This window comes from Doryrhamphus excisus, chromosome 2 (assembly GCF_030265055.1).
Source record: "Doryrhamphus excisus isolate RoL2022-K1 chromosome 2, RoL_Dexc_1.0, whole genome shotgun sequence".
NCBI classification, from domain to species: domain Eukaryota; kingdom Metazoa; phylum Chordata; class Actinopteri; order Syngnathiformes; family Syngnathidae; genus Doryrhamphus; species Doryrhamphus excisus.
In genome coordinates this window covers 102,336-118,562 of record NC_080467.1, presented here as the reverse complement: position 1 = coordinate 118,562, position 16,227 = coordinate 102,336, and the positions used below count along the sequence as shown (strand labels likewise).

The window sequence follows — 16,227 nt, the reverse complement described above, 5'->3', positions numbered from 1 at the left end:
CGGCAATCATTTGTATATTCTGCAATATATTGCCATATATTACATGAATATATAATATATTGTATAATATATGTACAAAAATATATTATTCCATGTATTTATAATATATAATGTATTGGAAAATATAATGGAAAAATAATATATTATAATATAATACAATATATTTAAAGTAATATATTTATAAATATATTTTCTTTTCGTAAGGGTGTGTACATAAATATATGTATGTATGTACATGCTTATGGCAGTGTGTATGCATCCTGGGTACATTTATTGTTCAAGTGTGACTTGGTCCTCTTCTGTTGACAGTTTGACCGTCACCGAGAAGGTTTATGCTCTGGTTTTGTCACTCTTAATGACGTTCTACCTGCATGAGAGAGTGTATGAACAGAGCCCATTGCGTCCAATCAGGTCAGCAGTCGAACACAATTTGCGTGTGCGTGACACGTGGGTGTGTGTTCATAACCGAATCAGCGCTGACGTCTTCATGTGTTTGCATGTTCACTTGATGACTTTAAGGAGTGAGGATGAGGATGAGGTTGGACGACAGGTACTAAAAAAATTCCTGATAATGTTGTTATGGGCTTTGGTTTACAGTGATTTATATTTTTTACAATATTACAGTACAACAGAAAGTCCCGCATTTTTACAGTATTTATTTACAAGGCAGCCTGTCATCCCGCAAATGGCGATTAGTCAGCTAAACACACACTTAGTATGTTAAAGACAACATGTTGGAAATATGGCAATTTTTCTGTGATCATGACACTCAAACGAGCATGTGGTTGAAATCCCGATTGACTTGATTGATGCCGATGTGACGTAACTATGACGTATATGTATTATAGGATGCTAAGTGGCTGTGCAAAGTAACTAATTGGTGAATTCGTCATGACTAATACAAAAGATTGGAACAGGAGAAGACCGCAGAGACCACCGGTGTGTAAAAACCAGTGGCGTCATTAGACCTATTTTATTTTTATTCTAAATAATTTTATATATTTTTTATTGATTTTTAAAAAATCTTTTATTGATTTTTTTTTTTTACAAAAAAAATCTCTGACAAATTTCATATAATTTCATATAGTCTTGAACCAGTCATGATGTGCTATATATATCACTTATTATTACTATTATTACTATGGTAACCATTATGTCATTGTATGTATGGTCATATAACCTTGTACTTCGGTACGAGGTACATTATTAAAAAAAATAAATAAAAAAAAAACTGGAAAGCAGGAAGTGAACAAATGTAACAGTTACTGATTGTAAAAGTGCCAGATGGAGGGATAGGATTTAATAAGCTTTGCTTCTTCCTACTCCTTTTGGACATGTGGAACTGGGAACTGATTATGGGATGCACTCAATTGTAATCTGATGCATGTTCTAATGAAATAAAACCATTACCATTATCATTACCATATAATAGGGCAAAAGCAGGCTTATAAGCAAGCCAATAAGCAGGCTAATACTAGACTACTACTACTAGTAGTAGTAATAATCAGAAGAAGAAGAATGATCATAGTAATAATAATAAGCTAATTAATCATACAATATTGATTATTATATAATTGATGACTGTCCACTGTACAGTACTGCGGTTTTGCAGTGTAGATTGTGTACTTGTGTATATTTAATGGTGGCCTAACCCAATTGAGTATCTCTACTAAATCTGTCCAAAAGTGGGAAAATTATATCCCGGTTCTTGTTCATTATTTGTTTTTTTGGATTTTTTTGAATGTCTACTACATTCATTCATATTCTGTGCATCTTCTGTCGTTAGTCTAATTTGATGCTATTCCTGTTTCATTCAAGCTCCTGTAAATACTTGAAGTTTGAAATAAAACTCAAGAAAATCTACTGAAGATGAGTTGATACAGCGTCCTTTACGATTTTTTGGGACTTTTCAAGTGTAGGCTGAATTATGTCCAAAAGAAGAGGAGAAGCGTTTCAAGCCAAACTGCTGACAAGCTTGACGGTTGATAACCACAGAACAGTTAACTAATGGTGTAGTTCATGGTAATGGTAATCACGCACACACACACACACACAGGAAGTGGATACCAGCGTCTTCCTCACATACACAAGAATGCACAGGCGACAAATAGAACGTAGAGCCAAACTTTTTATTGTCCGTGGAAACTAAGTGGAAATACGTTCTTTATCGCAGAACTGACCAGAACCTTTAGTGGACTAAAATACTGACAGGGATGTCATAGAGCAGGGGTGGGCAAACTTTTTGACTCATGGGCCGCATTGAGTTAACAAAATTGTGCGGGGGGCCAGAACATATATTTAACACACATGATTTTACGCTTATAATTTTAATAATTTTAATAATTTTAATGATTTTTATATTTTTTAAATATTTCTAAATAATTTTAAATAATTTTTAATAATTTTAAATAATTTTTAATAATTTTAAATAATTTTTAATAATTTTTAAATAATTTTTAATAATTTTTAATAATTTTTAAATAATTTTTAGTAGTTTTTTAATATTTTTTAATAATTTTACGCCTTTAATTATTTGTCTAATTTTAATTGTCATACTATCAGCTATATGTTCTTGTTTCCTTTTTTTCAGGAGCACTTTAAACATCAGACCACATCAAACTACGATTTATTATTATTATTTTTTACTGAATAAGACATCCGACTTGAAAGTCATGTTGCCAGCTGGTATGTTAAAAGTTGAAATACTTAAAAGCAACTGGCGGGCCGGATTCAAACGTTTGGTGGGCCGCATGTGGCCCCCGGGCCGTAGTTTGCCCACCCCTGTCATAGAGCTTCATGTCAAAAAATCCGAAATATCATTTTAATTTCGGCAAAATTCCATTTTCATTGGCCAATTCTGTGATTCTTTGTACAGTGCGTTACTTTTCTTAAAGGACAGGCTCTTCCTGTAAAGGAAGGATAAACTTCCCAACAGAAGTACTCTTTATGTTTCGTGTATATTCATGATCCCGCTCTTACATAGTCAGGATGAGCTGAGCTGCATCGGATTTTCCAAATAAGATTCCATAGTGTCAAAATGACCGTAAATCCCAAAGCTGTGCATTAAAAGCAAAGACTGATGTGTTGTGACTGTGACTTTATGCAAACGCATTGGCCTCCATGACAGCGTACATTACAAGGTTAATTGTTTGCTGGATTTTTTTTTGGGATTGTCACATACTTCAGCGACAAATTAAAGCGACCCGTACGAGTGTCATTCATTTTTTTTTTGAAAGAGTCCACTAAAAGCAAAACTGAATCCGCATAGACAGATAACCAACAGAGAGTCCTGCTTTGAGGCTCTGCTAGTTGATTTAGGCTTAACACTCAGTCATCCCTGCTTTAATGCCCCTTTAGGCCGTCAAGCGCATTAGTGCCCCTGAATTAACACACTGATGCTCTTACCCAAGACCAGCAAGCCCCGTTGCTCTGTGCTCCTTTTGACCAGGCCCGACTCCGCACATGTTTTGTAGTCTGGATCTCGAAATATAATTGGCTTATGCCACTTGCACATTTAAATAATATGTGTGTCATTTTCCTGATATTAGATCTAATGAAGTTTATTGGAAGGTGTTTGATATCATAACCTGAACTTATTTTTAAACAACTCAATTTGAGCCCTCTGGTGCTTTTCTAAGATCGTTAAAGCAATTTGGTGGCTGGCCAAGTTCCCACTTGATTTACATCACATACCTTGAATACATGCTATTTTGCTTGTTTGACTACAACAGAGCTTTATCATCTGAATTAAGGATCGACCGATACATCGGCCGGCCGATATATCGGGCCGATATTTGAATCGGTATAAATATTTGTTAAAATATATGTAATATTTGTTATCATTGTCATTTTTTCATGTAAATTGAGGGAACAAAAGCAGTATCGGCCGCAAATATCGGCCCATGCAAAATCGGCCATCGGCTTAAGGATCGACCCGATATTTCAATCGGTATAAATATTTGTTAAAATATATGTAATATTTGTTATCATTGTCATTTTTTCATGTAAATTGAGGGAGCAAAAGCAGTATCGGCCGCAAATATCGGCCCATGCAAAATCGGCCATCGGCTTAAGGATCGACCGATATTTCAATCGGTATAAATATTTGTTAAAATATATGTAATATTTGTTATCATTGTCATTTTTTCATGTAAATTGAGGGAGCAAAAGGCTGTATCGGCCGCAAATATCGGCTCATGCAAAATCGGCCATCGGCTTAAGGATCGACCGATACATCGGCCGGCCGATATATCGGGCCGATATTTCAATCGGTATAAATATTTGTTAAAATACATGTAATATTTGTTATCATTGTCATTTTTTCATGTAAATTGAGGGAGCAAAAGCAGTATCGGCCATTGGCTTAAGGATCGACCGATACATCGGCCGGCTGATATATCTGGCTGATATTTGAATCGGTATAAATATTTGTTAAAATATATGTAATATTTGTTATCATTGTCATATTTTCATGTAAATTGAGGGAGCAAAAGCAGTATCGGCCGCAAATATCGGCCCATGCAAAATCGGCCATCGGCTTAAGGATCGACCCGATATTTGAATCTGTATAAATATTTGTTAAAATATATGTAATATTTGTTATCATTGTCATTTTTTCATGTAAATTGAGGGAGCAAAAGCAGTATCGGCCGCAAATATCGGCCCAAGCAAAATCGGCCATCGGCTAAGGGTGATGGAAAATAATCGGTATCGGCATCGGCCCGAAAAAAAACCTATTGGTCGATTTTGTACAATAGAAATTCACAAACTTGTACTCTTCTGAACTGGACCGCATCATTTGATAAAACAAATACTTTTAAAACAAATAAGAGGTTTTAATACTACATGTCTAATATTACATCAGTAGTTTTATAAGAAACTTTGGCACAATATTTTAAATATTGAAACCTTCAGGCTCGTGTGGCAGCATCTTGCGGGATAATTTCAAACGTCCGTCCGTCCTCGCCCAACTGTATGTCAACAAGAATAAAAATCCAGCCTGGATCCGCATGGAGCTTCTGCACTTGCTTGAGCCGTGCGGCACGCTCATGGCATTGTTTCTGCTTCTATACTAAGACGCTTACGTAACCTCAGTTAGTTGTGCAGCACCCAGACGACGGACTTGGAACCATAATTTACCCTGGTGACATATCAAATGTACATAAGAGAAAGCGGAGGGGGTCGGTTCTTTTTATGGTATTATGCCTCTGGGTTTAAAATGGAATTGATTGACATAATTTTTCAATTGTTTTTATTAATGGAATAAAGCAATTTTTATCCAAAGTTTCATTCACTTAACTTTAACTTATCTGCACGGCTGTCTATGCGTCATCTTCTTGTGATTGGTAGATATTGCATTAGTGAAATTTAGGTCTAACCGATTGCTCGATAAATTGAAACGACAAGCTTCAGATTATATGACTATGGAAATAATCGTTATTTGCCTCCTCATTGAAAAACTTTTCATCATTTGTCGTCAAAGGTCAAGGTGGCACACCCGGAAATGTGGTGCAAACAGGATGTTTGGACCGCAAATGAGTGAAAATATTTGTCGATTTCTTTTAAATATTCATAAAAAGCTACTTTTGTTTGAATTAGGGCTGTCAAAAGTAGCGCGTTAACAGCGGTAACTAATTTATTTCATTAATTATGTTAACATTTTTACTGTAATTAACACGTGCACATCATGTCCAGCTTCCTTTCTCCGGTATGACGGCAGATGCAGCCACAACGACGTCCCCACAGTCACACAGTCTACCACATTTTAATAACTAAAAAAAAGCTTAATGGCGGATTTCTCCATTGGTTGTGACTAACTTGTCTACTTTATGTTTAGACTTCATTACAAAGTGCAGCTTTAAGGCAAGAATATACTTACATACAAATAGACGGTGTAGCCATGGGTGAAGGGAAATCAATTTCTGGGGATCACAATAGATGAAAATATGCTGGAAATCTCATATTACAAATATACAACATAAGGTGGCTAGAAATATTTCAATATTGAACAAAGCAAAATTTGTTCTCAATCAGAAATCACTCCACACTCTTTATTGCTCTCTGGTTCTACCATATCTTACTTATTGTGTGGAAAAATATGGGCTAATAACTATAAAAACAATCTTCACTCACTAAATGTACTGCAAAAAAAGGTCAGTAAGGATAATTCATAATGCCGCCTACAGAGAACATACTAACTCCTTATTTCTAAAATCACAAATACTTCAACTTGCTGATATAGTTCATCTTCAAACAGCTAAAATAATGCAAAAGGCTAAAAATAACCAATTAGCTAAAACATAAAAAAAAATAATTTTAAAAATAAAAAAAACATTTAAATTAAAAAAACATAAAAAATTAAAAATAAATAAATAAATACAAATAATAAAATAAATTTTAAAAACTTCGTACACCTCGTACTTTAGTACGTGACAAAATAAAATAAAAAAAACTTAAACTCTATTAGGAAAGCAGGAAGTGAACAAATGTAACAGCTACTGATTGTAAAAGTACCAAATGGAGGGTTAGGATTTAATAAGCTTTGCTTCTTCCTACTCCTTTTGGATATGTGGAACTGGGAACTGATTATGGGATGCACTCAATTGTAATCTGATGCATGTTCAAATGAAATAAAACCATTACCATTACCATTACCATTACCATTACCATGACTTCTTTGTCCTCCAGGTCCTCGATGGGCTTCATGGAATCTCGGGGTGTTCATGTGCATCCGCTGTGCCGGCATCCACCGCAACCTTGGCGTCCACATCTCAAGGGTCAAATCTGTCAATCTGGACCAATGGACCTCGGAGCAGATCCAGGTGCACACACAGTTTTTCCCATTTTCCACACATTTACCTCCACAGGATGGAATAGTGTGTGGTTGATAAGCTGTAATTACATTTCAGATGGTAACTGTGGTAATTGAACCGTTTCAGAGTCTAACGATGACCATTATACCAAGTTGAGTCTGAGAGTCTATTGTGCAATATAAAGTTGTCCGTCAGCTTCACCACAAATGCAGTAAGACGTTGAATACACGTGTGTGTACTTCTGTACTACACCATTTATTTTTCTATAATGACTACAATGGAAGCAAATCAATTGACGATTAAGACAATTAGTTGGGTCAGAGGAGAACCTCACTCTCTCTTGCTGGATGTTAATTGCTGCTCTTAATGACTAATTAATTCCGGGTGGCTGATTATCCCCATTTTAACTTCTGCTATCATCACCACATACAGTTGTGTGTGTGGGGGGGGGGGATTGTTTGATCCCTGCAGATGTAGTAAGTTTACCCCATTATAAAGACATGAACAGTAATTTTTACAATGGGTATACTTTAAAAAAGTATACAGTAGAACATGGACATGTAGTAAATACAGAAAATATTAAGTAAATAAGTAAAGGTTGTTAATTTTTTAGTTCGAGTAAAAGGCATCTTTTATTGCTTCCCAACCAACAAGAATTCTGATGTCCACAGATTGGTTATGTGCTACTGTGACAATATCGACTGTGACGATATTAAAGGATCAGACCAAAATTACAGAGGGGGGGATTTGTTCGTGATCTCAAGGGAGCTAGGACCACAGTCACCAAGGAGACACACTTTATAATGGATGGAGATCCTGCAGTGCCAGTAAAGGTTCACCATCTAACAAAACCACTTTCTCCAAAGCCTCGGAGAATGTGATGATGTCAGATGAACAAAAAAATATTAATAATTTGCTGTAACTTTCCTTTATCTGAGACTCAGTATCAAAACAACAAATATGTCCTGCAATTCCAAAGCATCTGATGTAGTGAATAGTACGGATCGACCGATATTTTTTTTTTTCGGGCCGATGCTGATACCGATTTTTTTCCATCATGCTTAGCCGATGGCCGATTTTGCTTGGGCCGATACTGCTTTTGCTGCCTCAATTTACATGAAAAAAATGACAATGATAACAAATATTACAGGTCACGTACCCTTGTTGTGATTCACTACTGTTTCAGTGTGGGAGGGGTTCCGCAACTGCGTGTGTTGCAGGGTCCTCCGGCAATACAAAGCTACCCGGCGGATGCCTGTCTGTAAATCATGCGGCGGAAAAATACATCGGCGAACCCACGCGCGTATCGGCCGATACCGATTGAAGTAAAGAACTCAAATATCGGCCGATGTACTCTTGAAGTGTTTGAGCAAATGCCTTGCATAAAACGAGTCTTGGCACTAGCCACGTTTACATGAGGAGTTTTTCTCTTTCCGAATGACTTTTCCGAAAGCAATGGTATACATGGAAAGGAATATTCCAATCGTTTGTCTACATAATCAACCAGAATAGTCAATGGGGCATGCCCAGTAAAACGTAAACACCAACATCACGTGATACCGACTTCCTTTAGTTTTTCTTTCACTTGTTGGAATAACTCCATATTGCTGGTTTTTCGTTAGTCCAGTCTTGGAATTTAGTTTGAATCAAAAACAAACTTTCCTTAGCAGTCCAGTGCCAATTGCTCGCCTCCATTTTTTTAAATCGAAGAACGTCTGCGGTTACGTCATATCTCAGCATTCGCTGAAAGAACGCACCCGGGAACAGGAAAAGATAAAGTTCAATCTTGCTAATATTTTATAATTAAGCTCGACACATGTTTTATATAGATATGTATTTTCTTTTTTAAGAAAACTGGACTTGTGAATGGTGTATAGAAGGGTTTAGATCAGGGGTGGGCAAACTACGGCGCGGGGGCCACATCCGGCCCGCCAAGTGTTTGAATACGGCCCGCCCAATCTTTCCAAAGTATTTAATTTAAACTCAACATACAACCTGGCATCATGGCCTGAGCCAACCTTTTGATGGTTTTATCAATTTCGTTGTTTGACATGGTCTGTTGTTTACAAAGTGCTCCTGAAAAAAGAGACACAAGCACATAATAATAATACAAATTAAAATAATAATTATTATATTATTATTATAACTATTATGATTGTTATATTTATTATATTAATGCTAATTATTATATTAATTATATATAATAATATTGTTATATTTGCATATTTTACATAATAATAATATAATAATTATTTTAATTTTATTGTAATTATTATAATATTTTATTATTTTTAAAATATTTAAATATTTATATATATTTATATTATATATATATAATATAATAAATAATAATAGCAGATTGCATGACAATTTTACAGATACAATAATACCAGGTGGACTGTTACGTGTAAAATATATAGTCTGCCCCCCCCGGAAATTTTGTTATATCAATGCGGCCCGCGAGTCAAAAAGTTTGCCCACCCCTGGTTTAGATTCTGTTGCCAGCTGCTTGCCAACCGCCAATAAACAACAGAAGAAGAAAAACACCAAGAAGAAGAAGAACGCAGTCTGACAACTTTCCGATTGAGCGGGTACAAGATACCTCAATCGAATTGTGGAAAGGAATATTCCACCCCTGTGAATCCGATTATATATTCATCGGGATTGGCGCTTTTCTTTGGGAATGAGGTGTATACAAAGGTTACATTCTTTCCGTTTGAGCAAATAACCCGAATGGGATTGGAATATTTGGGTCCATGTAAACGTGGCTAATGTGTTTGTATCCTACCAATCATAACTCATTGTGTTTTTTTCCTCTCAGAGTATAGTGGACATGGGTAACAGTCGGGCCAAGCGGCTGTATGAAGCCCATCTACCGGAAAACTTCAGTCGGCCACAGACTGACCAGTATCCTTTTCAGGTTTTACACATTGTTTTAACGCTCTTTATGAAGACAAGTGTTGACACTGCAGGCACATTCTCTACAGTTGGTCACTTATTTTATGAGTCAACATCTCAGGTGGGATCTTCTTGCCAGTAACGTTGGAAGCCATCAGGACCATCAAGGTTCTTCCTTCTACCTTTCAACGTTCCATGTTTAGCGTTCTCGTGTAAATTCCACACGGGTAAATATGAATAGAAAAGGCTTTTGCTTTTTTTCTTCTTAAAAGCCTTCTTTCGCAGATGCCGTCTGATGGTTATTGGACTGCACTTGGCACCAGTAACAAGCTTCATTTGGTCCAGGGATTGTCCCGTGTCTTGGCGGACAGCCAATTGGATCTTCCGGTTCAGGACTGGTGACATTTTTTTTGTGGGTGTACGACTCATCTTTTTTTGTTCCTTAACCTTCAGGATGAAGGAATTTTGAATGACTTCTCTTACTGCGTCCAACGTCAACAAATTTATTGCATTCAAAGGGAGAAAGCTTTTTTACCTTTGGCATGACAGGACAGAAAATGACATTGAATCCATATTTTTGCCAAGATTTTCTTATTTTGTTTGCAATGAATTGTTTAATGAAAATTTCTTATTTTTGCATTTGGGAACTATATTAGAAGCTCCTTAAAGTCCAACAGTGCAAAATGCAAATTATGTATCAAACAAGATAGATGAATATAATTGCAAATATTTACACAGGCACACAATGCATCCCCCTGACTTTCATTTAAAACTGTACAAAAAGAAAAAGTACTAGTGACATGGGCAAGAATACACAAAGATCAACATGTCTAATACGAAGCTGCTCTACCAGCCTCCTCCAACGTCCATCCAACCGCCAGAAACAATTACGGCTCAGCCACTGAGGACAACAGCATCTTTCATTTACCTGGGCAGCAATGTCACAGACACAGTAGATTTAGAAGGGGAAAGGAGCATCCAGTTTGCCACAAAGGCCTGTGGGGGGCCGCACAGGACACTTTGTAGTTGTCATGACAACAGCTCATGCATCCTTTTATTTTTCAGTATGTGGCCCTGGATGAAAAAAAGTTTGGACACTCTTGTTATAAATATGTTGCAATTTTATTCTTAGCTAGTTTAAAAAAAAATCATAAAAAGGTCGTACTTATCTGTTTTGAATAACTATATTGAGTAGAGTATAATATTCTTGTTGAAAGCATCATTTTCATTCCTTAACTTACATTGTCAGGGCTGTGGAGGTATTCATCCGGGACAAGTATGAGAGGAAAAAATACTATGACAAAGAGGCTCTGCCTACATCCCTGGTGAGTATCACATACACGTCCATGTTATATGAAGTTGGAATACAATATTATCATGTGAGGCCAATCCATGTTACACTAAAAATGCTGTGTATATTACAGTAACCACTAACAAAACATTTACATGCAAAACTACCATTTGTCTGGAAACGTTGGGACAACTAGTGATTTGTAAAGGAAAATATTGAAAATTACCAGGGGTTGCCAAACGTTTTCATGCCACATCTGGCAGGCCATGGTTGCATGGTCATCATGCACACATATGTATATTTATACGTATCAACAATTATAACAATCCATTCACTACCGTCACTTGGGGATTCATTTATGTGATTCCATTTATGTATCAAGTAGCGCTTTAATAGTTTTGGCTGAAATTGACGGCTACAATCCTTCGACTTGACACAGAGAGATCATTTTCGCTCACCAGCCATTTACTGACTTTTATTTGCCAAGGACTCCAAGCTGTTGCTTTTTCTAGGCACGGACCTCTCCTGAACCTGGATAGTCAAAAGTGTGTTGAACACTGTTTGCGTACACTAATACACTAATACATTGGCATACACTAAAATAATATTTTTTTTAAATAATAATAAAAATTATATAAGAAATATTACTTATATTAATTATTATTATTATAACTTACATTTATATTCTAATAATAATAATTATTATTATTATAACTTACATTTATATTCTAATAATAATAATAATTAATATTATTAATAACAGTTATTATTATTGTGTTGAACACTGTTTGCATACACACTGTTTGCATGTTAGTGTATGCAAACAGTGTTCAACAAAATAATAATAATAATTATGAATTATAATAATTATTAATAATAAGTTATTATTATTAATAATAATATTTATTATTAGAATATAAATGTAAGTTATAATAATAATTAATTTATATTAATATCAATATTAAATATTGTTATTACAATCATTAATGTTGATATTGATATTAAAATATAATAATAATAATAATAATAATAATAATTATTATTATTATTTATTATTATTATTATTAGAATGTAAATGAATATAAATGTAATGAACGCCTTTCTAAAAAAACCCATGATCTGCACATGATACAGAACAAAGGTTCAAACTGAGTATGCAGTATTGACCAGATGAGTTTTAAGATTAAGATTAAGATATGCCTTTATTCGTCCCTCAGTGGGGAAATTTGTATTGCACAGCAGCAAGAGTACAGAGTCAGTTAAGCAGTACAAAATACACAATATAGAAATATTGCGTCCGAATATTAAGATGAGGAGTGAGTCAGTATTTCGGACGTCTCTTGGTAATGACTTCCAGAGTTTGGGAGCAGAGTGGCAGAAAGCTCTGCTCTCCATGGTGCTGAGGCAGGCAGAGGGCACAGTGAGGTGAATGGAGGAGGAGGATCTGAGGGAGCGAGCTGGAGTGGCCACGTGAAGGAGGTCATTTGGTACGGAGGGTTGAGCTTGTATGACCTTGAAGGTATGTAGGAGGAGTTTGTCGTCTGCTTGACCAGGAGCCAGTCAAGTTGTTGTACTAGGATGGGGTTGTTGTGATGAAAATCTAGGCAGCAGAGTTCTGGTCCAGTTGAAGAGGTAAAAAAAAACATAAAAAAACAACATCCGGGGCCCGTTACACAAAAGCAGGATTCAGATATCCAGGTTAAATGACTGAGCTGAGCTCAGCCAACGCAAAAACAAGAGTATCTATGCTTAATTTTTTGCGTAAAGCCCAAACCAGAATAAGCAGACACAGATTTATCAAGACAGGTGAAACCAATCCTGGATCCTCACATAGACCCTGCTATCAATCACATTCACTGATTCACCACAGCAATGAGAATGGCGTCCTTTCCCTGTCTGAAACATAAATCCTCATCGAGGCTTCCAAGGAGGTAAAAGAGCCAAAAAAAGGAAACATAGCCACTATCGTAAAACAAACATAGAACGCCAACAGAGGCAGTCAATACATTGTGAGTAAATAGTGCACGCGTACACAAACAGTGGTCTCCGCTGAAACCATCATAATTCCAATGCACACCACGCTTGTGGCTTCAACAACAACAACGTACGTATATACATCGAGTTTCCCCTCCAGCACTAAGCCGTCTGGGTAATGTAGTACACGTTGACATTTAACAAAACAATTAACATCTCCAAAAATGTAGTCATACCCTAATTAGGAATGCATAGAACATGTAGGTAAAATTGACTTAATATGTGAGTGAAATTGTGTAAATAAATGAGTGTTTATATGCTATGTGTGAGTATGTAGGTGACTGTACATGATCTAAAAATGATGTAATGATTGCAGCATCATGTAAAATCACTGACTGAATGTGATAACATTGTGTAGTGGGCCGCGGATTAACCATTGGTTTCCATTTATGGTGACTGCTGACTGAGATAAGGGATGAGATAAAATAGGTTGTGGACCTTAGCCTGTTCTGGAGCAGGCTAGCTCCACAGAATAAATCTTTGTGGCACCGATATTTCTGCATCACGATAACTAATATAACCTCATTATCTTAAATTTTGGCATCCTTGAACATAACAATACAAGAATGAATGATGTGCTATATATATAACTATATTGACAGTTACTATGGTACCCATTATGTCATTGTATGGTCATATCACCTCATACTTTGGTACGTGACAAAATTTTTTAATTTATTTTATTTTTTTTAAATATGTATTTAATTGAAAAAACATTCAAAATTAAAAATAAATAAATAAATAAAAAATAATAAAATAAATTTAAAAAACTTTGTACACCTCGTACTTGATATAAATGACAACAAATAAATAAAAATAAATAAATAAATAAATAAAAAAACTTAAACTATATTAGGAAAGCAGGAAGTGAACAAATGTAACAGTTACTGATTGTAAAAGTACCACATTTCATAAGAAATCATGTAAATCCAATTAATCAATTCCATAAAGCCAATACTTCTCTACAAGAGAGGAGAAATGTGATCTCAGGGAAGAATTACATTTGAAACACTTCTATGCTAGGACTACGTTAAAAAGCCATAGCATTTCAGTATGTGGAATCAAACTATGGAATGGATTGAGTAAGAAAGTCAAACAATGCACAACGATGAGCCAATTCAAGAAACAATACAAGCAGTTGATGTTTGCTAAATACAAGGATGAAGAGTCTTGAACCAGTCATGATGTGCTATATATATCACTATATTGACACGCACTATGGTACCATTATGTCATTGGATGTTCATATCACCTCATACTTTGGTACGTGACAAAACAAAAAAATAAATTTAAAATTTAAAATTTAAAATTTAAAATTTAAAATTTAAATTTTAAATTTTAAATTTTAAATTTTAAATTTTAAATTTTAAATTTATTAGGAAAGCAGGAAGTGAACAAATGTAACAGTTACTGATTGTAAAAGTACCAGATGGAGGGGTAGGATTTAATAAGCTTTGCTTCTTCCTACTCCTTTTGGACATGTGGAACTGGGAACTGATTATGGGATGCACTCAATTGTAATCTGATGCATGTTCAAATGAAATAAAACCATTACCATTACCATTACCATTACCATTACATTTATAGGTCAGACAAGTCGAAAAAGCATAATTGGTTCCCTTTAAGGGTTCAAAAGCTTATGATGAGTTTATGCAAACTTCTGCCTGGAACTGCGACGCTGCTGCGACATAAATATAAAATTGATTTTATAAAACAAAAATCTAACCTGTTCACAGCTTTTATTCTCATCGTGTGTTTATTAGATCTCCGTGTGGATTTTTGTCATGTTGTCTGGTTTGTCTCCGTCCCTTTCTTTGATTTGTCTGTTTTTTTTCCCTCACATTTTTTTTCACTCGTCTCTGTTTTCTTTTGCTTTCTGTGAAGCACAGCCAGCAGCCAGATTATGATCAAAGAACCACACATGAGCCCTGTTTAAATGAGATTGTAAATAAATTATTAAAAACAAGATATCATTTTAAGCATTAGTCTGCAGATGAGGAGAGGCTGAGGAGCGGTAGGTTGGAATAACCAACCATATATTTTTTTTTTTTTACTCCACAAAATAAAATCTAAATTTGACAAAAATGTACACAAAATACAGACAAAACATCCAGCATAAAGACGGGATCAATGACAGTTCAGTACATTTACAGAGCGCCGACAGAACTAGTGATTCCACACCCTATTGATTGATTACACATCCTATTTTGAACAATTAATGGTCAAGAATTCCACATCCCTGCTGCTCTCATTGAAAAGCAGTTTAGTCCAAATGATGTGAATCTGACATTGACCGTCTCCTCCAGCTTTATTCATTACGTAATTCCTCAAATTAACTCTCCGAGAGGTGGTGGCGCAAGGTTGGAAAATTTTCTTGGCGTTCTATCTGAAAATCACAGAACATGGAGTTCTTTGGGTGTACATTCTTTTTTCTTTTTAAATGCTTGGTACAGCTAAAGGTACTTTTGTTTGGACAAATATAACGGTGATAACCAAAATATCTCACAAGAGTTACATTTTTTGTGGCAGTACAATGTTATAGTTATTCATATAAGTTGAGTGATTTTGGTTATTATCAATATCAGGGATGACTGGAGAAAAACTTGAGCTTTCTTTTGGTAATGGCAATGGTTTTATTTCATTTGAAAATGCATCAGATTACAATTGAGTGCATCCCATAATCAGTTCCCAGTTCCACATGTCCAAAAGGAGTAGGAAGAAGCAAAGCTTATTAAATCCTACCCCTCCATCTGGTACTTTTGCAATCAGTAACTGTTAAATTTGTTCACTTCCTGCTTTCTTAATATAGTTTAAGATATTTCAATTTTTAATTTTTAATTTTTAATTTTTAATTTTTAATTTTTAATTTTTAATTTTTAATTTTTAATTTTTAATTTTTAATTTTTAATTTTTAATTTTTAATTTTTAATTTTTAATTTTTAATTTTTAATTTTTAATTTTAAAAAACCTTGCTAACTGAGGTTCCACTGTATTTGCATTAAGTTACAGTATCAAGCAATTTTTAATTTTTAATTTTTAATTTAAATACAAAAAATAATTTTAATTTTAATTTTAATTTTAAAAAACCTTGCTAACTGATTTTCCACTGTATTTGCATTAAGTTACAGTATCAAGCTGCACTGTTAAAAGGAACTTTGCTCATTTTTGGCCCTTTGTATTTTTATTTTTATT

The 16,227-nt window shown here is 34.9% G+C and overlaps 1 protein-coding gene across 4 annotated transcripts in view; it reads left to right on the top strand.

Annotated features, from left to right (window-relative positions):
- Nucleotides 1-16,227, top strand: part of LOC131120076 (stromal membrane-associated protein 1-like) — a 60,042-nt gene that overhangs the window by 4,864 nt on the left and 38,951 nt on the right. For 3 of the 4 annotated variants that reach the window (XM_058065158.1, XM_058065160.1, XM_058065157.1), the window contains exons 2-4: nucleotides 6,688-6,821; nucleotides 9,634-9,719; nucleotides 10,960-11,035. In XM_058065158.1, coding sequence (XP_057921141.1) covers nucleotides 6,688-6,821; nucleotides 9,634-9,719; nucleotides 10,960-11,035 — 296 coding nt within the window. The remainder of the gene's footprint in view (nucleotides 1-6,687; nucleotides 6,822-9,633; nucleotides 9,720-10,959; nucleotides 11,036-16,227) is intronic. The other variant, XM_058065161.1, reaches the window with a different exon arrangement.